The 23,902-nt window shown below is 41.2% G+C and overlaps 1 protein-coding gene and 1 long non-coding RNA gene across 4 annotated transcripts in view; one reads left to right on the top strand and one right to left on the bottom strand.

The window, feature by feature from the left end:
* Positions 1 to 1,501, top strand: part of LOC120544464 — a 41,573-nt gene extending 40,072 nt beyond the window's left edge. Inside the window, exons 3-4 of the long non-coding RNA XR_005636503.1 lie at positions 1,100 to 1,154; positions 1,386 to 1,501. This is a non-coding gene — a long non-coding RNA (uncharacterized LOC120544464). The remainder of the gene's footprint in view (positions 1 to 1,099; positions 1,155 to 1,385) is intronic.
* tiam1b (TIAM Rac1 associated GEF 1b) overlaps positions 112 to 23,902 on the bottom strand; it is a 24,855-nt gene continuing 1,064 nt past the window's right edge. Inside the window, exons 2-21 of one of the 3 annotated variants that reach the window (XM_039778066.1) lie at positions 22,056 to 22,202; positions 21,831 to 21,908; positions 21,218 to 21,388; positions 20,598 to 20,702; positions 20,030 to 20,111; positions 19,648 to 19,734; positions 18,521 to 18,733; positions 17,916 to 18,013; positions 9,694 to 9,879; positions 7,874 to 7,942; positions 7,402 to 7,527; positions 7,184 to 7,292; positions 6,267 to 6,446; positions 6,039 to 6,157; positions 5,854 to 5,962; positions 5,691 to 5,749; positions 5,381 to 5,486; positions 5,180 to 5,267; positions 4,890 to 5,062; positions 112 to 1,807 (exon numbers count right to left, since the gene is read on the bottom strand). In XM_039778066.1, coding sequence (XP_039634000.1) covers positions 1,275 to 1,807; positions 4,890 to 5,062; positions 5,180 to 5,267; positions 5,381 to 5,486; positions 5,691 to 5,749; positions 5,854 to 5,962; positions 6,039 to 6,157; positions 6,267 to 6,446; positions 7,184 to 7,292; positions 7,402 to 7,527; positions 7,874 to 7,942; positions 9,694 to 9,879; positions 17,916 to 18,013; positions 18,521 to 18,733; positions 19,648 to 19,734; positions 20,030 to 20,111; positions 20,598 to 20,702; positions 21,218 to 21,388; positions 21,831 to 21,908; positions 22,056 to 22,202 — 2,838 coding nt within the window. In that variant the 3' untranslated portion in view covers positions 112 to 1,274. Of the gene's footprint in view, positions 1,808 to 4,889; positions 5,063 to 5,179; positions 5,268 to 5,380; positions 5,487 to 5,690; positions 5,750 to 5,853; positions 5,963 to 6,038; positions 6,158 to 6,266; positions 6,447 to 7,183; positions 7,293 to 7,401; positions 7,528 to 7,873; positions 7,943 to 9,693; positions 9,880 to 14,130; positions 14,282 to 17,915; positions 18,014 to 18,520; positions 18,734 to 19,647; positions 19,735 to 20,029; positions 20,112 to 20,597; positions 20,703 to 21,217; positions 21,389 to 21,830; positions 21,909 to 22,055; positions 22,203 to 23,902 lie in introns of those variants that run through there. The other 2 variants (XM_039778074.1, XM_039778084.1) reach the window with 2 other exon arrangements.

Below are 23,902 nucleotides of genomic sequence, written 5' to 3'. Positions count from 1 at the left end.
TTTCCACACATCACAAATTGTTTTGCAGGGATGATGTCTGCAGAGCTGCAGGCAACGAGTTAGGCTGTTGAGTAAATCCACACAAACCAATGAATCATTACAGAGAGCTGCTTTGAATTATAAGTAGGAAACAACTGTATTTATTATGATATCAATACATTTTTCTATATACACACGGTAATAAAAATGCAGTCTTAGTAGCACAATGAGTTGTTTACAAGTATGACTTCTTTCACTGTTCAGGCATACTGCAAGTCTTTCCCCTTGATTGCTTGAGCAAATTTGGACTTTCATTGTGAAAAAAAAAAGATTACTAATGCTTTTTGCTAACAAATTCATTTACATATGAATAAATAAAAAAAACATTGCTTTGTGATCCATTACCAGTGAAAATATTTTAACACTTTAAAAATAACTGATGTGCAAATGCTCTACAATAGTGTGCACCCCTAAGTATTAAGAATGAAATGTAACATCGAGCGTTCTTGAAATGGCAATACTGAAGAGCAAAAATACAAGAAAATGGTTTGACAGTAAAACAAATAAATGAAACGGCAAATTCAAGTAAAACAGGATTAAGTTAAAACAAATTTAAAATGCCCCTAGCCTCTGACATAGGGGCTATTACATAATTTCACTATTAAATGTCACAAGAGAGCAAACAAAATATTTTCCAGGCTAAAAAGATAGCTTTAAGTCTGTAAAGCAAGAGATCCAAATCATATTATACATAACTAGAAAATATGTTCCCAAAAACATGTCAGTGTATATTCATGTGAAAATGTACAAGTACAGTAAACTATGCAAGAAAATACTGTCCTTTGCAATTCTATATTTTTAAGGACAAACAATATACAGCCCTTAACTATGATAATATCTTTGAGTCACACAGACAAAACAAATATCAAATGTTCTCACAATACCTAAATTTGGCAACAGCAGGCAGGACTATAGAATGCTGCCCAAATGTGCAAACCATGCCAATCAAAGCAACTGATTAGATTCCATGATTGTACCATTAGTTCATCTCTCAAAGCTTACACTTGACCTCTTATGTAACAGCATTTGATTTGGGATAACGAAAGCTCCCTCGTTCTAGATTCCTGTATTGCTCCACTGATCCTACCTGTACAAAAAGCATTCAGCAAAGTAAGGTAAGGAAGGATATATCTCCTCATATATGTTTATGTAGATATATGTCAATGCCCATGCATTGTTTGTGAAGACTGATCTTGCTGGAGCCTGTGTAAAGCAGTCTGCCTGTCCTTCAGCTTTTATGTGCCACAGTCTGGGGACGAACCGGATCGCTGCCTTCTTACCCAAATTTCACCCTTCTCCATTTGCTTTGCATCGATCACGGCGCTCTGCTTCTCTGTGTTGGACAGCTTCACATCATCGGGTGTCCCGCTGGCCTTTGGGGACTTAAGGCTCTCGCTCTCCTCCGTTTCCTCACTCTCCAAGGACAAAGCCATGACGGGGGCCTCCAGGTCGGCCTCAGCGGACAGCGCCCTGGGTGTTTGGCAGAACTCGTCGTCCTCATCACTAAGGATGTCTGTCTCCTTCACCTCTTCCGGGTCCTCGTATTCTTCTAGGTCGAACTGTTCTTCCACCCAGCGGTCTGTGTCACCTGCTAACTCAGACTGCTGCGGCTCGTCTGGTTTGTCGTCCTGCTGCAGCCGATTTGAGTCGGGCTCCTGTGGCGAAGCAAGGTCCTGTTCGGGGTCGCCATCAAAAACTATGTCGGTGTCTATGGTGAAACGGTTGCGCACTAACTTCCTTCTGCCTAGAGTTCTGGTCGGTGCAGATGCTGCAGAAAAACAGGTAGTCATAAAACATCAAATAAATACATAATAGAAATAAGTTAACTAATGCTTTCAGGACATTACTTTGGATTTTGGTATCATACCGTTTGACTCTTTTCTCACATTTTGAGTACTATATGAACAAAAACAAATTTGTTGATTAATAAACAATGAGCAATACTGGTGTAGAGCACAGTAGAATTACATAATAAAGGGTGTCCTGTCGGGACAGGGTATTCTACCTGCATCGTAAATACAAAAAATAACTTAAAAATGATTCGTAGTGTCAGTTACAAACTTAATTGAAGTTTGCGATGCCCTGATTGATTGAACGCCAATCATTTTTGGTCGATATTTACTAAACGTGTGATCAGGGGCTCGGCCTTAATCTCTTCTAGCCGCCGATAAACTACACACAAAGTTAAACACTCAACCGAGAGCTGCCATTATGATCCGTTTTGAAATCAGACGCGTTATTATTAATCCCACTTTGTTTCTTGCAGAGCAAGCGGTCGGAGCAGAGGTGAGTTTGACCCTTGTTGTGTCTTCCCATCAACCTTGAAAACCTTTTTTTCACAGTTTGTTTTTGCTTTTTCCAACGTTTTTTATTTGTAAAATTTTTCTTCTACACACTTTCAGCGCTTATTTCTACGTCCCATATTTTATGATATAAAACAAAAATTAAAAACGGGTCAATTTGACCCGAAGTCAAAACAAGGGTTACATTTAGTTGCGAAGATATCAAGTGACTACAGCCCATGGATGTATAATGGTACAGCAGGGTTTGCAGTCTTGTGCACTGTAAGCTGTAGCATGGAAAGTTAACACCCGTTTTCAGGTGCGTTCTTGGCGCGTGGTTTCGGTTACCGAAATTTACAATACGGTTGCCGTGTTTTAAACTTCCTATATTAGGAGCAATTCATTGCTTATGTAACTATACCACACATTTTAATAATGAAACTATGAGATAATGGCTTGCAATATCATTTCCCATCCCTCTCAAATAGTGGTACAACGGATCACAAAACTCAAGGATCTGATCACTGTTTTGACTCTCAGATCAAATACATTTTTGGATCAGAGGGGAATTTAAATGATCACTTAAAATGTAATAATTACTTTTAACAATAATTAGTTCTTTCACCAGTAAATTGCTGTTAAAAAAAAAACAAAAAACAAAAAAAGCAATGCGAAAAGGGTATTTTACCCTTTTTTTTTTCTTTCATTTTTCATTTCTTTGAATGCACCACGAGGTTTCTATCCCATCTGTGTTTTTCAGACAACAGCAGTGACCAGAGCTAGTTTGAGTCTTTTAGCTCATAGCTTTAGCAGCAGACTGTTGTACATCCTGCTGTTGGACCCCTTTACAGTGAAATACACTTTTACACCGTTTAACTGTAAGTATTTTAACAGTGTTTAATCCAGTTACTACTGTAGCTAACTGTTACCTGCTGTGTAACGTGTTGTTAGTGTTTACTAGCGTGATATGCAGCAATGTTTCTGTTGCCTCTAACGTTTGTTTCGGAGCATCAGAGAGCAGCGCAGACATTTAAGTGGCACCATAAGGCCTCATGCACACTGGCTGCATGGCGTTTTCTATGTCTTTACACACCAGAAACGTGTCTGATGCGGCGCTGCTGCTGCTAGCCTTGTCTGTACATATGTATATTTGCCACAAACAAATATATACGGATTTGATTTCAAAGACAACGTCGGCAGTAGTGACAGCAAAATAGGCTACAGAATATTTCGTTCTGTATTGATAGGTGCAATATTTGAAAATCGATTTTTTTTTTTTTTTATTACATTTATATCTGCATTTATGTCAAAACCTAGAGACTTTCAAACATCAACATGTCATTTATTAATATGTATTCATGTCAAAATGACAAACATCTTTTCGTATTCTATTTTGCCTGGAAACGCTTCAAACACGCTTGTGTGTCACGTGAAAAATTTGGGTCGGTCCTATTTCTAGCACGCACGCGTTTTTGGCGCCTGAGACGTGCGTGTCACACAGGCAGTGTGTAAGCTCTAACCTGTTAACATGGGAGGTGAAATATAAATAGACACACCACACAGGCAGTGTGCAGGAGGCCTAATGAGGTACCGAAATCCGCATTGCTATTTTGTCTGGTAAATACCGGGCACCGGTGCCATATTAGCACCAGATTTTAACATGCGCCGTTGACATGAACAGAAAATTGCATTGACTATCTTTTCACGGAAAACGCTTGTGTGATAAGCAGTCTCACAACAGCTGAAATTTACGGAGACAACCAAATAAAATTTTGACTTCTTTTGAAATACATTTTCCAGTTGTGATTTGTTTTTATATATTAAAACAAAAACAAATATTTAACAGGTGGTTGCCAATTGACTCAATCTGGTTGCCAAGGGCAACCACGCAACTGTTACTGTCGAGCCCTCGACGCACCAGATAAAAAAAAATCAAATGCATACTCGTCTACTTGCAATGGGAAAGGCGTCCATCGTTAGCAGAATTTCCAATTTAAAAACTTGCATATGTACCCTAATTTGATGTAGGAAAAGGGTATAAGAAACAAGAGTGACTTGTGATTCTAATACTAATAAAGAGTGACACACCATTATATAGCAGGTTACACTGTCACCTGGTGGAGATCCTAATACACTACAAACCGGCCAATATTGACACAGCTATATCTAAACAAAACACAAAAATGATCGGCGTCAGCCCTCTATCGGCAGATATTGCTCATTGATGATCAGAAATTGTTATTGGAGACTAAAAACGTGATCGGGCATCTGTAATTGAAGTTCAAAGCATAAGAGTCCAACCTCAAAGAATATTGGGATTGTGCCGAAACAAAATATCAGTCAGTTTTCCAAAAATCATGACATTACCTGTAATTTTGCTTGAATGCCATCTTCTATGCAATCTACCCACATAAATAACTCTATAAATGTGGTTGAAACCCAAAATGAAAAGCTCAGATTTAACGTTTTTGTTCAAAATATACTAAAGCGTGTCAGGTAAGAAGGAACAAATTCAGAATTGGGACACTTGGAGATATAAGGTGAATGCAGCCACAGACTGGCATTTACCTGCTCTATTTATGGCGGGACGGGCTCCCTTCAGGGCACAGAGGCGCTTTCCTCCAAAAGGCACATACTGCTGGTTGAGGGGTAAACTCTCCGTTTTAAGGAGCTGCCGGCGGTGCTTTTCCCTCAAGATGGAATGGACTGTCTTCAGAAAGTCCTTTCTACTCTCTGGAGAACTGAGGGAGATAGAAGGGCATGTTATCAGTTTGTCACGCTGTAGATAGCAGCGGTATCAGTGGCACACAAGCTTCAATCTCCAGTGGAATTAAACCTCCATTAGAAGAGATCCTCACCTACAGCACAGCTGGAATGTCCTCTCTGGCCGTCCCTCTGACTCCGACTTTATGTGGACAATTTCACACACAGCCGAGCCCTCGCCATCTGAGAAAGTAAATTGACACTCATGTGATCGGAGATTTTCTGAAGTAATCATATCTAAGTTTAGAATAATGTATTTCAATACAGTACTGTGCATTTATAATTGAGTTATCTACCTGCATTGCCCAAGGATCTGACTTGAAGAGCGTCAGTTGGGATCATGTGACGGAATCGGAAGGGGTCTTTTTCTTCAGAAGATATAGAGACACGATGGGAGCCACCCTACAATCAAACAATTTTTTAAATTTTTTTCCTGTGAAATGAGCTGCATCCAGTTCTAATCAGCTTTAATGCTGCCTTTACAAGTGACCCACTGGACCAAAAGCGAAAGTGGCACATGGGCAGTGAATTTACAGTGCTTTAATAAAATAGGTTATATTTTTAAATGGGTTTTGGTGATGGCATCTTGCTTGTGTGGAAACATACCATTTTCTTCTTCTGCTTGGATCCATCCTTGCATACAAAGACCACTGCTGTTTTGAACACTAAAAAGCAATGAAAAAAAAGACCATCAATTATCACTAAAAGGCTTCAGATGACTTAGACCTTCTCATTACATAATCATGGAGGAATCTCATCCCTGACATACCAAATGTAGCTATCTGGGGCTCTTTCTTCCACTTTCCCAAGGAGGCAGGGGGGTTGATCCAGGTCACACTGGTGTGGAGTAGCAGGTCACCCATGGACAGATCAGCCACCTGGCAAAAGACACAGTCACTCCACATGTGCTCTTTATATAAGAGAACCGAGCCAAGACCCTTTTGTCCTACCTACCTCTTTCTTTTCACCACTCTGCTCAGTGATGAGTAGATCGAACACTGCCCCAAACTCCTCATGGATCTTCTGCATTTCGTTGATGTGGCTGGCAACTTTGTTCATGGCTTTCATGGCAACTTAAGGTGAGCAAAAAAACCGACACAGTTAGCATTGCATTGTTGTGACCGTATGCATACTCCCCTGTCAAAATGAGTTCATCTCATCCGCCTTGTGACCGGCTCTTACCATCCAGGTGGTAATGCTCCTCGCTGTCAGGGTCTGTGAGCGAGTAGAGTTCCTTCAGCAGCAGGGGATACTTCAGCACCCTCTGGATGGGTTTGATCAGGTATGACTCAAGGGTGGAAGAGTGCTGCTGTTTGGGGTTGCGGTCATCCAAGAAGGCCTTGAATTCATGATCGGTTTTGGCTGGAATGACCATTAAAACACTTATTGTACTTCTAGACATGTTATTCATTTTTTTTTGTCTTTTACGCAATTGATTGTGTGTACATGCCCATATAATTCTAGTCTTTAGTAGTTTACTTGGATAAATTTGTTTATGGTTTGTAATTCACAGTTCACAAAAGGATGAAGTAGTTTTTAGCTGAAGTTGGCAGATATTACTCAGGTTACTGTGGCATAACAGTGAAAACAGTTCAACTCAGATCCAGTTAGTGTTTGTTTTACGTTGCCTTGCATTAGAAATGACCAACGGACAAGTCAAAAGTACTGAACCATTTCATGCTTTTTATCTAAGAGCAGGCAACACAAGTGGGCAGTAATATTTTGTTTACAGCCTTAAAAACAGATTCATCCAAATAAGACCTCACCAAACTTAGTATGGCCAACAACTAGTTGACTCATTGAATGTAAATGCAGCAAAACAAGCCATCCACTCGAATGTTAAAAAGGGAGTGGGTGTACTAGCTAGAGAACAAATTGTTCAACACCGCTCATTATATATCATACAGTGTTGCAGGGCTGTTTAGCCCTGGGAGCCACCAGTTTGAAAATATGCAGAGGTCAAATGGACAACTGTCTGGCTGACAACTCTGCAGAGCAGATTTATGAAGCCTTGCAGGATATGGCAGATGGTTGATGGATAAATACATCCTCTCCTTTGAGCCCAGGAGGAATGTCGACCCAAGAGCACATTTACTTACCCTTTACGAGGACCTTAGGGACTTTGGTGTGGCTGGCGCAGAAAGCACTGTAGATTTTAAAACGGTCTGCATAATACAGGAAAGAGCCTCCCAGGGAGAAGAGGATTTTCTGTGAAAAAAGGAAGAGAAGTTACCCAAACAGTACTTCTGAAAGACTTTATGGGTGTTTAAATGCTTGTTGACAGTCATATCTTGTTGGTTTCTCAAAGAAGGTATACCTTGAACTGATCCACTCTCTCCAATTTCTCTAGATCTGGAACCAATCTGGTCCCGTCTTCCAGGGTCTTGAGAAACTCAACCTGGAACTCCACCATTTCCGGCAAGTTCCCAAACAGTACATCCAGCTGGAGGAAAAGAGCATTTGAGCAAAGTCAAAATAAATTCTCCATTGTTACAGTATGTGTTCTGTAATATTTCTCAATATCTTTATCTGTTGCATCCAATATTAACCCTCTGCTACAGTTAGAGCATGGAAATACTCAAAAATAAAACCAAATGAATTACATTATTGCAAGTGCATGTAAAACATCTCTTCACTTAGCAAACCACCCCCTCTCTCATCATCCATCCCTCTTGTCCTCGTTCACAGCCTACTCTTTACATGATTATGTAACCCACTTTTCTTAGAACATTTAAACAGTGTTGTCATTTAAAAGCCAACTACCCCTCAAAGGATTAAATTTGACATACCTCATCCTGTGTGAGGAAGGTCTCTTTCTGCAGTGGGGTTAAATATCTCCCGATGAGGCAATTAAGATCCTGCAAGACAAGAGTGAATTATGTTTGATTCAGGGTTGCCCAAGTCATAACGTGGAAAACAGACATGAAAAACACACAGCTCCTCACAACAAAACAGATTAAGTCGCAGGGAAAGTCCCTCCAAGATCACAGACAGAGGTGCTGGCCAGTGTTGTGCCTGAATGCGTTCATTGAACGATAGTTCACGAACTCGTTCCTATTTTGGGTGAACGTGAACTGAACGTACCGTATTACTGCCTGATGAACGTTACTGTGAACTTGTTCATTCTGGTGTCTGTGAACGGCACGCTCTCTCTGTTTAACTTCGTTCAATAGGGTGCCAGATGTCTATAGAGCCTTCCAGGCCAAAACCCGGCTAAAACTCACCGCAAACAGGCCTTAATATGTAGCAGAAAAAACACCCAATCTGGCAACACCAGCCACCAGTGTCGCACCGCCGCATGCGTCATCAAAACAAAAAGCAGCGTGGAGGCGTCGTATGATCATTTAAACAAGTTTTATGGCAAGGTCAGTGAGGATGGGAAAAATCTTACATTTCTGTGCAAACTTTGTCCGCTGCAACAATTTTTAAATTTGAACTGAACTTTGAACTAGTTCATGTAGAAAGTGAACTTTCCCAACACTGGTGCTGGCGGATGCCTTTCTGCATGCATTTTACTTTACTTTACTAATGGAAACCCGATAACATAAATGTCCACGGCTGCAGTTACCTAAGCTAAACTGTAGAAAGCCTATTAGATCAATTGCCAAAAAGTAGGGAAACATTCACCTTATCACATCTAACAAGATTTCACTGTAATTTACACATTTCTATCTCCTATTGTTACATAATCAACTCAAGCAACCTCCTAAGAAGACCAGCCTAAAATATTTCATCTTATTAACAAATAAGTGAATTCTTTGTTAGAAGGGAAAATATCTTCATTGGTTAGACAAAGTAATGCAAACATGTTTAATTCTGAAGTATCTTAAATGCTTAAAAAAAGCCCCAAGAGGCTAAATCATCTGTGCCCAAATTGGTCAAAAAAAAAGTGTCTAAGGAGTAATCTTGAAAATAACGACATGTGCCAAACATATAGCTAAAACTAACCAACAAGGACATAAAAAAGGTATGTAGCCCACGGTCATTTTTAAATATGACTAACACACAACTTAATGACCAATCTTTGCAACATTGATTTACTAATTGTTACTTCAAAGTTAAAGTCCCTTTTCATTTAGTCTTTTTCCATGATTTTGTCTTCCACTATATTACATTAGCAGTAAGTCCCACTACTGCAAACTGCATATGATGAATGAAAACATATGATGTATGCACACGTCTGTTTGATTCTGGGTAATTGGAACAAATAGCCCAAGTCCACCAGAAATCGCTTTGAATGTTGTACAATACACCATATATCATGCATAATGTGATTTCTATAATAAGTATATATGTGCCCTTTGTAATGAGGTACGACATTTTAGATAGCCTTGACATTATCCCATTATATAGCCTCTAACCCAGTTATTCCAGCAAGCCACATTTTTACCAGGCAGAAAAAGATTAGGCAATATCCAGGCAAGAGCACAGCTGTGTCCCCCTAATGTCTCCTGGGACACAGAGATAAATATGTATTGGTCATGTGGAATAGGTAATGTGTAGGGCTAACACAACCTGAGGCAGACAGAAACACAGATCGATGGACGGGAGAAACACGCACACTCGCATAGACCATCTGCCCCTTACAAGTAAGATGAGTGATACTTACTTTGACATAGGTGCGTTCGGTCTCCACAAGTTCGCAGATGACTTTGCGTAGCTTGTCGGCATCCGAGAGCTGTCGCAGAGTTGACGGAGGTGGGAACGGCGAGTCTGGGCTAGGCGAAGAGGACACACACTCGGTGGGATTCATGTCATGGAGACTGCGGCAGAAAGCAGCGACCTGCTCCGTACTCTACAAAAGAATGGAAAGAAAGAAAAGCGTTGAAGAAAAATGTGATGCAATAATGCAACTCCAACCTGAACTCCTAAAAGGAAATATCCAAAGATCTGTGAATCAGCACCTCAGATATTAACTTGCATGTGCCACTTTCCACCTACTGATGTGGACTGATCCATAACTGTGCAGAGTGTGAGCCTGGAAAGAGGTAGAGAGGCAGACCTTAAAAAAAAAAATTCATTTGCACTAATTTGGTCTATTTTCAGTCTGTCATAACAATGGCTCTCCGCCTCCCTCTCTTTCACTCACATCCCTCTTTTCCCTGGTGTGTTCCTCCTACTGCCGGATCGGTGGTGTAATGATTCATCTCTTTTACAGAATCAAAATATACACAACATTGTCTGTCCACATACAGTGTGGGTTGCCGTGGAGACCAGCCCTGATGTGCATTAGACTATCATTTTGGACCAAAATAGACCCCACTCAGCAACAGCCTACATGGCTTTATACAGTTACAGTACTTTGTTTGCAACAGGGTACAGCCTCACAGGTCACAACTAAATGGCATTTGGCCTTTAACATCAATACAAACACAAAACCGAAAGATAAATTCTATTGACACCCATCAAAACCTTATTCAATTTTATGAGGAAAGAATTTAATCTTTAATCTAAGACTTTTATTTTAAAATAGATGACACAAAGATTTACTGAGAAAGTTGCAGGGAGCAAATGGTTATGGCGACATAACAGGAACCACTAGCATGTACGGACACCACTGAGTGTATAACAGAGTTCTGGTTGGTAATATATAATATTTTATAGGCCAAACAGAAGCCATTCATCATGTCACTCCTCTGGGAAATAATATAATATAGCCTCCATACAGCTGCAGAAGATGGAACGTTATCAATCTCAGATAAAAAAAAAAAATGCTTAATTAAGATCTACTACTAGCCTATCAGTCTACAATCTGAGGGCATCAAAACAGTTTTTCATAAGAAGTGCATATACAAAATTACGGTGCATAAAAAAGTGCATATATGAGTAGATGCTAGGTAGAAACAACCATAGGTTAGATGCCATTAACTAAAATAAGAAAAAGAACAGAAGAAAAGGCCATTGTGTTATCCAGTGACAGTCACGCATCTTTTCATGCAGCTTTGCAAATGACAATGGTTATCAGCACGTTATCTAATCAGACAGACACATCCATATGTGAGGCACGACAGCAGTTTGTCCCTCTTAATGTTCCCAAAATAACCAGGCAGCTCCCACCAAGATCAACGGATAAACTGGCAAGTGCTATCAAGTCTGTAAGTGTAATGTTAGAAATTAAATTTACACCAATGCACTGATGCTAATTTAGCTAAATCTGTAGTGAAAGAGCTGCTGCAATAGGCTTTTTTTCAACTGTGATGATGTTTTTGTTGATTAAACATGTTTGAATAAATGCAGCATGGGCGTACAAGTAATTATCCATTATTTACAAAACCATTTGGATGTAGTAAGAAATAAAAGCTGCCTTACAAAAAGGTCTATTGCCCCAAAACACCTTCATTAATAAATGTACCACTGATGTGCAGTATTCAGTATGTTTAACACAAAAAAAAAAAAAATCAGCATGAGAGATCCTGTCAAAAAGGATCAATCGAGATCTGCTCCATAAGCATCCATAAAGAAAACATGTCACATCCCAAGACATAACCGTTTCCCTCAGTACAACATGAATGTATTCATTCCTGCAGTACTCTGATGTGATGGGATTGTGTATATTTAGCTCAAAAGGAAGGTCAAGTGAAGTATGACCGCAAAGAAGTTAGAAAACAAACAGCAGCACCAGACTGATCTCATGAAGTGGCGTATGTATGACACGCCAATTCGTATGCCATTACTGCCGTGTTATCAAGACACATACTCACTCGCTTTTTAGCGTGTTTATCGACGCCGTTTGGCCTCCATTGACTTATATTACCATTCGATTGCGTGTGAATTTATGCTGTAGCGAATAGTATGAAAGGGCGAAAATCCGCATAGGTAGGTTGGTTGGGGTGGAGGATGGGTCAAACACCGGACTTTCACCCAGGAGAGCGGGGATCGTGTCCTGAGTGTAGGATTGGGCATCGAGAACCGATTCCTACTTGGAATCGTTTCAAAAATTACGATTCCATCGGAATCGTTTCTTTATTGGAATTGTTTGGAGGATTTGGTTTCAAATCTGATCATGGGTTCCAAATTTAACATGCACAAGTTTTGGTTTCCGTAGCGGCCAGGCGCTTGTTGCGTTGCAGCCTTGGAACACCGTAAGCGGCGCTCTAGTGTGGCTTTATTTTACATTGAAAAAGCCCCGTCAAACTGCAAACCACCTTTGAATCAAAATAAAACTTTCCTCTTATTTGTGAAATAAGCATGTGACCCGTTTCAACCCCACCACTCAAAGAATCGGAATCGATGAGAACCGGAATCGAAAGGAAGAATCGGAATTGGAATCCGAATCGTTAAAATCTAAACGATGCCCAACCCTACCAGCGTGTCACGTTTCCTTCGTGTCCCGCGTGTCACGTTCCCTAAACTCAACAGTCGCTTTCTTCTTATATTAAATCCAACCCTGTTGTTCTTTTCCTAAACCCAACCGTAGCTTTCAAGTGGCGTGTATGTTTACGTCCGCTGTATACAGCGTAGACATACACGCGGATAGCTCAAAATGCGTACAGATAACTCGCCACTGGGCTTTAGAAAGTGGTCGTGTATGTTTACGCGAAGTCATGATGTCATGTTGGCAGCACGCCATTCAAATTTGCAACCCAAAAAAGATGCCAAGAAGAGTGGGGGGGGGAAAAAAATAAAAATCTGCAGATCATTTCCAAAAAAATCTGTAGATCATAAGATCTGCTGAAAAAACATCATTGGACTTCCCCCTGCCCCCACTGGATGACATCTTTAAGATCCGCTGCCTCCGCCGAGCACACAATATTCTGCAGGATAACCTGCAATTTCCACCAACTGTGGAACGGCGGCGGAGTCAATTAAAGTCCATGTGTGTATTCTCAGCCGTTCGGCAACATATCCGGACCTGGTGGGTATTGAAGGACGGCGGAGCACGGAGCCGATCCGCAGTTGGTGGAAATTGTGGATGAGACACACCCCTCAAACCATCTCTTCTCCCTGCTTCCATCTGGCAGGCGTTATCGGGCTTTTAGAGCACCCACCTCCAGGCTGCACAACAGTTTGATCCCCAGGGCCATCACAGAAATGAACAATCATGCCCTCCCCCCACCCCCCAGCCAGCACAGTTGCACTTTCTAGATAGGGATTCTATACCATGGGACTTTGATGCCTTGGTAATGTTTTTTTTTTATGTATTTTATTTATTGTGTGAGTGTGTATATGAAAGTGAGTATTGTTTTAGAGGCTGCACAAGCAAATTTCGTTGTATGGTTCTACTGCACAATGATAATTAAAGTATTATTATCCATTAAATAACCTTGATTCATTCTTCACCAATTAGTCAACTGAGCTCAACCAGTTTTACTGAGCCTAATAAGACAGCCACAGTCCAGTCACAGTCTTCACAATCACAATCTAGACTAATTAACACCATGGCAGCTTGGGGTGCATGGACAGTCATAGCATGGCAGATTGAAGTGAACGAACACAGAATGAGGGAGGGAGGGCGGGAGGGGAGGGAGAAGTGATCAAAGCCTTCAATATCACATGAAAAGAACAATATGTAGATAAGAAAGGCTGTCATGAGTAAAACTGAGATGCCAAGAGACTAGCATTTCCCCTAGCAAATGAAATATAGATTAAAAACAGTTTGAGAGCATGAAAGCACTGATGATGGTGCAGGGAGAAGATTGCACGTCTGCCCTCTGAAACTGAGATAAGCCGAAGATCACAGCTCAAAGTGCCAAGAGAAAACTCTGCAACAGTAAGAGAGTCGCTGCAACAACGGTCAGGGTAGTTCGCCACGTAAAGTCCAAGTCGTGTGGCGTCAGATCAGATCTGGGGGAGCCTCAGCTCCTACATACAGCTTTACATACAGCCCGTGGAGCACTTCAGTGATTATGGGGCAATTCTGCGCCACAACAGTGACTCACAGCTTCCGCTTGGCTGCTACAGTTAGACAAGAGGAGGTGTGAAACAAATGCTAAAGAGGAAAGGTGTTTTACTCTCACTGGAATAAGACAACAGCAGCTCCCCATCTATCGCAGCAGTAGCAAGCGCAAGCCAGGGAAAGAAAAAGGAAACAAGGAATGAATCTCACCAGATGAAGCATGTCATGGATGGAGTCTGAGGAGCGCTTGCTATGTTTACTCCACTTCAGGACGGACATACCCAGGTGCAGAGTGCAGGTGGCAAGTCAGTTCCAGTTAAAGTGCCAGGGAGAAAGAAAAAGTCAAGTCTATACTGCGCCTCTCCAACACATGTCTCAGCCCTTTTGTCTTTCCTCGGTTTAGAAAAAAAGGAAAAAAAAGGTGCTTGTGATGAAGGATGAGTGAAGCTGCTCAGCCTCCTCCTCTCCGCCCACCAGTGCTTGCAGCCTTCCAACTCCTTCTTTTTCGCCCTCACAGTCTGCTGTAGTTCTGTCACAGATATTCTACCGTTTTCTCCCTCTCTTCTCTAAACTCAGGCACACAGTGTGAGTGTGAAGATCTGGCCAACTCCAGCAGCATTGTAAAGGAGTCTCGATAATCCCCCAGACCGGGGAGAGAGCAAGGGAGCAGGAGGGAAGGAGTCTCCTCTTTAAGGTTGTGCTGGAGCAGGATTGGCTGGGTGAGCCACACCGCAGCAGAATATAAATGCGGGATTTCAGGAATAGAGGCTGAGTGATGGGGAGAGGGGAGCTGCAAAAAGGAGCCTGCTGCAGAGGACGGTGAATACTGGAGGTTTTGCGGGAAGAAAAAGGTAGAGTGGGAAATGTTTAGGCGTGCCAAAAATGTATTTAATAACAAAGAAATAAATCAAATGAGGTATGAGTTCCACAAGCCCAGAAACAAGCCTTTTGTCAGATCAGGAACTGAAAGAAACAAGACAAATACAGCAGCGGATTTGACCACAGATTTAGATGTCCACCATCTCTGAGTCGATTCCAGGACTTATGTAACCATTAAGTCTTGTGGTGGTGATGGAGCATTGGATATGACACATGCCTTTGGTACGGGAAACCTGGGTTCGATTCCCACTGCGATGCATCAACCAATGTGTACCTGAGCAAGGCACTTAACCCCTAGTTGCTCCAGAGATGTGCCACCTCTGATATATAGCAATTGTAAGTTGCTTTGGATAAAAGCGTCAGCTAAATGACATGTAACGTTACGTTATCTTGTGACTTTTCTGGTGTGTCCGCTTTAATTTCCCAGATTGCCTTTCATCAACACCCCAACATTTGTACATCCAGAGACTGACAGTGGTAGTACATAGTACCAAATGTTCAGTCTGAGTCCTTGCTCTGAATTGCTCTCTAACCAATGTAACCATCCAAATATACACCAGAACAAGTACAGAGGCCAGGAATGGAGGCTATACAAGATAGAAGGATTTGAAGGTATCTACATAAGAGTGACATGACACGGTCATGAACACATGACACTGTCTTGACACATGAACTCTAACCCTAACCATAACTTGTCATGACAAAAACCGAATGACACTTACTAAACAGTCCCTCCAGAAAAACGCGATTATGCGATCGCATAATTCAATGCATAATCAGCCAAAGTCCGCATATTCATGCGGGGGCCACATTTTTTCCAAATATGCCGCACTTTCGCCGCATAAATTGCCGATTTCCGCGCAAAATATGCGGTGCTTGCATGATTTCCTAATCCCCGCATTTTCGTTGCAAAAAAGTCACATATATCTTAGCAGAAAGTTGAAAAAATGTTGCGTTTACTTCACACAAGAGCAGCCATTTTCTCCTGTTGCCATGGGAACGTTATGAAGTGACGCAATTACGCGACGTGAACATCATCGAAAAACGGTTGAATTTGACATGTTGTACTTTGAGTCTCTTAAGTTGGTATCCAATATCTGATGTCTACTCAAATTTCTTTAAGTGCTCCTACTGTCTATATTATTAACGATTTTTGAAAGTCTGTCTCTTTTGTATCTTTTATTTCCCTCTGTTTAGACTATTACTTATATTTTTACTTTAATATTATATTATTTGTATATATTTTTGTATCTTATTTGTTTACTTATTGCAATGACTGAATATCTGTAAACTATTTTTGGAAATTAAGTTTTAAAAAAGCAGGGTGTTGGGGGAATCAATTTTTCTTCTCTTTTTCATCAAACTGCAATTTTTGCAAGTTCCCGCAATTTCATCGCATAAATATCCCGCATATTCCACTGCATTTTTTAAGAAAAAGTGCCGCATAATCAAGGATTTTTGCCCGCAACAATCACAAAAATAATGCGTTATGTCAAACATTTATGACTTGTTTATAATGTTTATGACATGTTCATGACAGTGTCATGTCACTCTTATGTAGATACCTTCAAGTAAAGTGTAACCAGGATTTGTTTAAGTGTAATGACAAAGAGGTTTGTCTCAGTCCCAAAGCACACAATAAAATGAAGCATTTCTGAAGGGCACATACGATTACGGTCGTTTACTTTGAAATTAATACATCTCTGGGGTTCACTTTACAGCCACTGTAAAGAAATATTTTGAACCAAAAAACTCCCTCTAGGTGTTGCTACGAGTGTTCGCTCGACCATACGAACATTTGTTGCAAGAAAAGTTCAAAGACTAAACAGTCACCATGGCGAACACAAGCGGAGCACTCGTCAAGCACAGCCAAAAAGCGGATCGATTCACAAATCAATTGTGCCATTTTGGTATTAGTGACCTAGTGCCCAACGTTATTACTGCATTTCAGATACAAAGACTTAAATGTTAACTCATCTCTGAACTTTCAGAGTGCAGCATCTTACACATTCATCAAACTCTTTCAATACAAAAGACACAATTTAACAGGACAAAACACCACTTAAATCACCTCTCTCTCTTTATTTTGCTCATATCCTTAATCCATATCCTTATTTTACTCATATCCATAATATTATTATTCCTTATTACACAGGAAATTAAGTAGAATTGGTAGAATATTTGGAAAACTGCTGCTCATTAAATAAGAGAAGTTAAATGATGGGATTAAAAAAGAAACCAGAGCAGTGATAACAAGGGTAAGTGGGATGACTAAGGGTCTCACAGTGATCCTGTGAGCTCTTAATTCCAGTTGGTACAATGAGAACTTATGTAGTGAGCAAGTGGGTTTGGTAAGATATATACTGATCTACACGAAGATAGCAATTTTTCAATCAGCATTCCATGAGCACGAGCCCACTCGTCCTTTGAAGTCAGCTAGTTGCAAAAAGAGGAAGATACCACTGCTTTAATGTCTGTATTTTAAATGATTTATTTTTTTCTCTGAGGCTCACTTCTTACTTAGAGTAGGAAGAATTAGTCATCTTGTTAGCCAAAGCACTTTAACAGCTAAATGGGAAAATGTAGTTCTTTCAGCTTGTCTTGCCAAACCCGCTCTGTGATTCTTCTTCTTTTGTAATTTGTGTCTGAATGTTCATTTGAAGTTCAAATAAATACACCTCTATTCATTACCTCCATCCTAATCACCACATATAATTAAGCAATTAGAATGCAAGCTGAATCAAAGAGCCATCCATCACTTGGCTGTTACATTTAAAGAGAATACTTCACTTTGCATTGAGTCTCTAATGCAAAGGGTGGACGTTGTTATTTAGGTCCCTTTGATTGACAAAAAGCATGGGATTAACATCTGCATAGTATAAATATGGACACTGCTCTCCTGTTCTAAACAACATAGAATAAGCCAGTTACAAACGGTGCCTCAGCGTGTGGTGAAACACAAGTGCTCTTATTATAACACAGAATTGAGGGGGATGCTGCGAAAGACGAGCACAGGAGCCAGCACATCATTTAAAAGATGATACACACACGGTCACGTTTTCTGTAGTGACACTTCATCAGGCTCCACAAAACGAATAATATAATGGCGCTCTTACCTTTCTGCACTCAAACTGGCTGAAGATCTCAGAGTCGTCGTCCAGGCTATCTCCTGAGCTCTCGAGCAACAGTCCCACTCCGTCGTCCAGGATCTCCTCTGCAACGAGCATAATGGTCACGAATGAGCTTCCATTGAACACTATATATGGTCCTTGCTTTGTCAATTCCTATTAAGATTAACAACCTGCATGTAGAACCTGAGTGCTGGGAGCCTCCTATCCTTCCTAATTAAGACCCTGTAGATTCACTGCGTTTGCATAAATGAAACTGGTATCACTAAAGGACACTAAGCGAGAAATCTTTTCTGCACACAAGATAGGAAAAGTCAAAGCTTGAGAATAGCCTTTTTGCTCCATTTGATATCCTTTGGTAAAAAGTGAATTCCCGGACAGCTGGGTGCAAATACCGTGAGCAATCAAAAGGCTTTAATACCCTGTGCATGATTTCTGGAAACCAAAGTTTTGATGTTTCCATCTTCAGTAACCCCTCAGCTAATTAGGTCTGCCAAATGTGCCACAAATGCAGCTTTACATGAGTGAGGGAAACAAAATATTAAGATGGGACTGAACTGTTGACGCCTGGCTGCGTCTGAGCCGCCTCTCACCTTGACTCTGGGAGAAGATGTCCGTGTAGAGATCATCCTCTGCGTCAGAGCGGCGTGGCGGCAGGTAGCAGAGCTGACGGCGTTCCACAGAAGGCAGGGTGTTGACTGTCAAAGCCAGCGAAGCTTGAGAGAATGCCGCCTTCATGTCGGAGAAGTTGAGACTGTGAGAGTCTTTCCCGTTCAGCTGAAGTATTTCATCCCCTGCATTTAGACCTGCAAAGTGGGAACACCATCAATATACTGCCTGTTAAATAAAAAAAACTAAACAGTATCTACAGGCCATTGAACTCCTAATTAAGATGAGGAGAGGACATTAAGAAACACAGAAGAAAATCTTTCTGACCCACAAGCACAGGGTTTTTCCTGCATAGAGGATTTTTAGAGCCCCCAAAAGACATTTAGCGGCATCCAAGGAAAATCAACAGTGCTAAAGTTATTGAATTTAGAATAAAGACAGCCGTTCAAAATCCTCACCAAATGGTTATTATTTTTTGTTAGTTGGGTTTACCGTACGGGGACCGATCAGGCTTACTGTCGTGCGTTCTCATCCCGCAAAAGGCCTATTCTGAACCAGGAAAACCCTGCAAGCATGACCCACTTCTCTATGCCCTGCAAAGGGCCAGCTGCTGAGACGGTGCCGGTATCGGACTTTCTGCAGCGCTACGTCGCTACGTCACTATGACCAAACCCCAGCATTTTATATTTTGACATCACTCAGCCCCACCGTCTATCTTTGTCGCAGGGGCTCCGATGTGAAGCAGCTGTGGTGAGGTGTGGCGTTCAGCATCATCCTTCACAAAAAGGCCAGCGAGAGGCAGTGTAGCTATAATTATAGTAATCGACGCCCTGGAGAACTGCTGTGCTCTCTGAAACCTTCCCTGTCTTTTGAAAAACATGCGCTAATGCATTTCTAAAGAGATGCAGTAAAAAGAAGAAGGGAAAAAAAAAAGACTTGACCTCGATGTGAGAAAAATACTCCGTTTTGAAAACATGTAAGAGAACGGACAAACAGCCAATGCACCCCAGATTATTTCTCTTTTTTTATCTAGCTGTAACTTATCCGTTCACAGGCACAAACTAAGTGTCTTTGACGGGAGTTCATTTGATGGAAATGAAGGGTAATGAACCTTTGGCGAAGGCTAATCCGCCCGCCTTCACATCCGTGATGTAGAGCTGCTGTACTCCATCCTCCTCCACCACAGAAATGGAGAAACCTGGAGGAGGAAAAGGAGAGGGAGAGAGAGAGAGAGAGAGAGAGAGAGAGAGATGGGGGACTATTATATAAAACACATCAGAAGGATTTGTGCAGTACAGACGAGAATGGGCTAGAAAAAAAATCAGGTTATGTATAGGTCAAAGAAAAGCAATTATTACGCTGTCAACAACAGCACCACAGATGACATCTTTGACATTGACATCATTGCATCATCTCCACTGAAAACAACAAATAATATCAATAAAACCGTTAATGTAAAAGAAACTACATGGGATAATTTAAATGGTTCCTACCGTAACCAATCATGCAGGATTCATCTCTGTCAAACTGGATTACTTTTGTAATTTTGGAGCAGAGCTCAATTTCTTTGTAAAGCTGTGAAGAACAAAAAGAAGTTATATATAAAATCATGAAACAACAGCCTATTTTATTCATATTCTGGTGGGTGGGTTATTGACAGCATGGAAAGACAGTGTTCATTTCTGCAGCTCTAGCAGAGTCTGTATGCAGGATGGTCTATGACGTGTCATGATTACATGATTACAAAACGCAAGTCAATACAGATATTGTTTATCAAGGCACTCCATGAATAAATTTATGTTTCGGTGCATGGTACTCGCAGGCAGGCGTTTCTCTCATGAGAAAACGTGAATTTGAAAGGATAAAAATCCAAAGCCTATTAATAATTCACAACAAAAAGGATGCTCTTATGGTCTTTGGGTTTCTCCATGTTGGGATTCCTCGTGTATTCTAATGCAATTACTAGCATTAGTTTCATTCATTTCCTTTACCTTTATAATCTTAAGATTGTCTGGTGGAGAAGGAGGGATTAGGATCATGTTCAAGCAGGTGGTTACATACCAAGTCGCACACATCCTCTTCTGGTTTGGGAATGTATAATTGCACTTGGTTTTCGATAAGGAATTTGAGACGCAAGTAGTGCTTGGTGGGATCCAGCTGGTGAGCCTGTGGGATGAGGGAAAGAGGACAGAGAGAGGATCGGTTGTTTGATATCACAAACTTAAGACAGCAGCTTATCAGTCACTTGGTTTTAGGGACTACGTTTTTGTGGATAGAAAGCATTTTTACCCAGCAACATACTGTGTTCTTGTTAAAATGAGATTTTTGATTCTTCCATAACACTTTTTCCACTTCTTTCTGACTCTTTGATGATAGATAGATAGATAGATAGATAGATAGATAGATAGATAGATAGATAGATAGATAGATAGATACTGTATATCTATATATAGTTCTTAACATACACCTCTGGTGCAACGCAGACACATCATCACATCATATGTAGATAGATATCTACCTACCTACCTACCTACCTACCTATCTATCTATCTAAATAATATTATGAGAGGAGACGTTTTCTGCACTTGTTTCCAAGTGTCTTTAAATCTTTGTCATGCTAAAATCACTGGTCAACGTGAATCTTTGGTCAGGTCAGGTCATTTAAGAATGGCCACTGTTACCTTGCAGATAGTTTCCAGAACGCACAGTGCTGACTCCCCTGGCTGGATGATGGTTAGCACCGGCTGGTCATTTGGCAGACACACCCAGGAGGGGGTGAGGTGGTCGGGGACCCAGATGTCACTTTCCGTGCTGGGCCGCGGAAGGCTTTTCACACATCCTTCCTCACCTTTCTTTGTACAGAGACATTAATACATACTTATTAGTACGGATTCATTTCTACTATGTAAACACATTTTCCTGCAAAGTTTGGTTTGATTAAAATGTGATCATTTCCCTAGTACGTTTTTAATCATTAAAGTAAAAGTAATCTCTCACCAGTACTTCCCATCTAAACGGTTACTGTCAGAGTCCTTAAAAAAAAAAAAAGTAGTCTAACTCTCTGTATTGCTCTTCTATTACATGTACATCGGCTTAAAATGAATGAAAGAAAAATGAGCAGCCATTCTTGTTGGAGCCTCTGGGCCTCTGCTCTGCTGCTTACTCAGGAAACAGAGGGCTAATATTTCATTTGATGTCAGTGTTGGCTAAAGATTAGGTTGAGCAAGTTCCCAGTCATGTTTGACCTACACCTCACTGTCAAATGGATGCAAACAGAGAATGATTCCTCCTTACTCTGTGTTCCTTGGCAGGATCAACATGTATGCCATCTACAGGCTTTTTCACTGGCTCGCCGCCATCAGCAAAGACCTGCTGGGACAAAAAAAAAAAGAGGTGAAGTGGTCATAACTCAAGCCGAGCAGTGGAGGATAAAGACAAAAGGATTTTTTTTTTTTGTGTGTGGCCATGGCAGTTCTATTGATTGCTTTGAAACTTGAAAATAAGTCAAATATCGCAGACCTGGTTGATACTGGGATGGGCTTTTGTTTTTTTCTTTGAGGTAGTGTCCAGGCCCCAAAGGGAGGAGAACCTGCTCTTGCGCTTGCTGCAGGAACGAGACATGGCCTGGGTTCGCCGTCTCACTCCGTTCTCTGTGCGTGCTGCCACCTGCAGAAACATCACGATTTAGTCAGGGCTCAAACACGCCAAATGACACGTAGACAACAATCAGAATCCATCCATCCTCCATCCATCCATCCATCTTCGTCAGCTTATCCGGTGTCGGGTCGCGGGGGGAGCAGCTCCAGCAGGGGACCCCAAACTTCCCTTTCCCGAGCCACATTAACCAGCTCCGACTGGGGGATCCCGAGGCGTTCCCAGGCCAGGTTGGAGATATATCCCTCCACCTAGTCCTGGGTCTTCCCCGAGGCCTCCTCCCAGCGTAGACAACAATCAGAATCATTTTTGCAAAAATGTATGGCAAGCATTAATCCTTTTGTACAGCGTATTCTAAGCAACATAAGAGCCCGAAGTAGGTTAAGGGGGGCCATAAAAAAAAAAGTCAATAAAAAGAAAAACTGCTCTTTCAAAAGGGACGGAAGAACAAGATGGTCACACACACACACGTACGTAAATTAGAACTTATTCTTAACCGACTTATCTAGTTAAATAAAATGAGGAAAAAGGGGTCACATGGGCCTCAGCATGATGAATGGTTAACATAGCTAAAGAGCAGTAAAGTTTATTTCTCACTAGCACTGGGCTCATACTGATTTTTACCCAGCCTGGCATTTCTAGGCTACTCATTTGTGAAAAGGGCGAGAGTAAAAGGTCTTTAAAAATATGCTGAATTAGGCTTTAAATAGCACTGTGCATGTAGGAGCAAGCATGCTCTTAACTCAACCTCATGGCACTCATTCTGTCTTTTTTTGTTTCCATCAACTTTTCTCAGCCCTTTTTGGACATAGTGCTGATAGAAGTATTCATGGAAGTAGAGATGGGCAAATTAGAGAGAGGGTGAAACCGTAGGAAAGATTAAAAAGAGCACTGTCGAGAGTGTCTGTTGTTAGACATCCCACCCTGCTATCTTGCAGCTCAAACACCCACCTGCGTTGGTGGTACCTCACTGATCTGCAAACGCGTCTCTAAAAATCCAATAGATGTTTTCCTGTACTACCAGTGCCTTTAGCTGTGGAGCACATAACCTCAGTACAGCAGTGGGAGGCCAAAACTGAACCAAAACCTCCCAAACAGGTGCCCTGCGTGAGACCCAGGCTCCAAAATAGAAGTCATCGTGGAAATGCATTTTAGTTTCTGGAATCAATTGCCCTGCCAAGAGAGTCACTATGTGTACACAGAGATGACAGTGTGCATTTAAATGGAGATACAGTATTTTGCCCTGCCTACAATCGAAGGAACTTCTAAATATAAAGGGCAGTATAGTGTTTAGGGAGATCATCGGAGAACTGAAAGGTTACAGGTTTGATACCACAACGGTTTGTGTTGCTGAAGTATACTCCGCTATACTTAGCTAGACATTTCAAGTCACATTTGTGGAGGCTCTGGCTAAATCCATAACAATGTAAATTAATGTTAACCCCAAATGTTGTACAAACTTATGGAGTTTAGATTCTCTGCCCGAGCCCGACCCGAGCCCGGCCTTATTATTTTCTGCCACTATCCTCGGGACGGGCCGGGCCGGGCCCTTGATCAAACATTTGTGTTTTTTTTAATCATTACTTTAGCCTAATTGGGTGGGGAGAAAGCTATGGCATAATCAGAACTAGTGTCTATATAGGCTATATTTAGGCTAAAGTAAAAAAATGTGTCCAAAAAGTTACACAAGTTGGACTACAGTTACAAAATGC

This window comes from Perca fluviatilis, chromosome 2 (genome assembly GCF_010015445.1).
Source record: "Perca fluviatilis chromosome 2, GENO_Pfluv_1.0, whole genome shotgun sequence".
Taxonomy (NCBI): Eukaryota; Metazoa; Chordata; class Actinopteri; order Perciformes; family Percidae; genus Perca; species Perca fluviatilis.
Note: the sequence above shows the minus strand (reverse complement) of the source record. Positions and strands in the feature narration are given on the sequence as shown.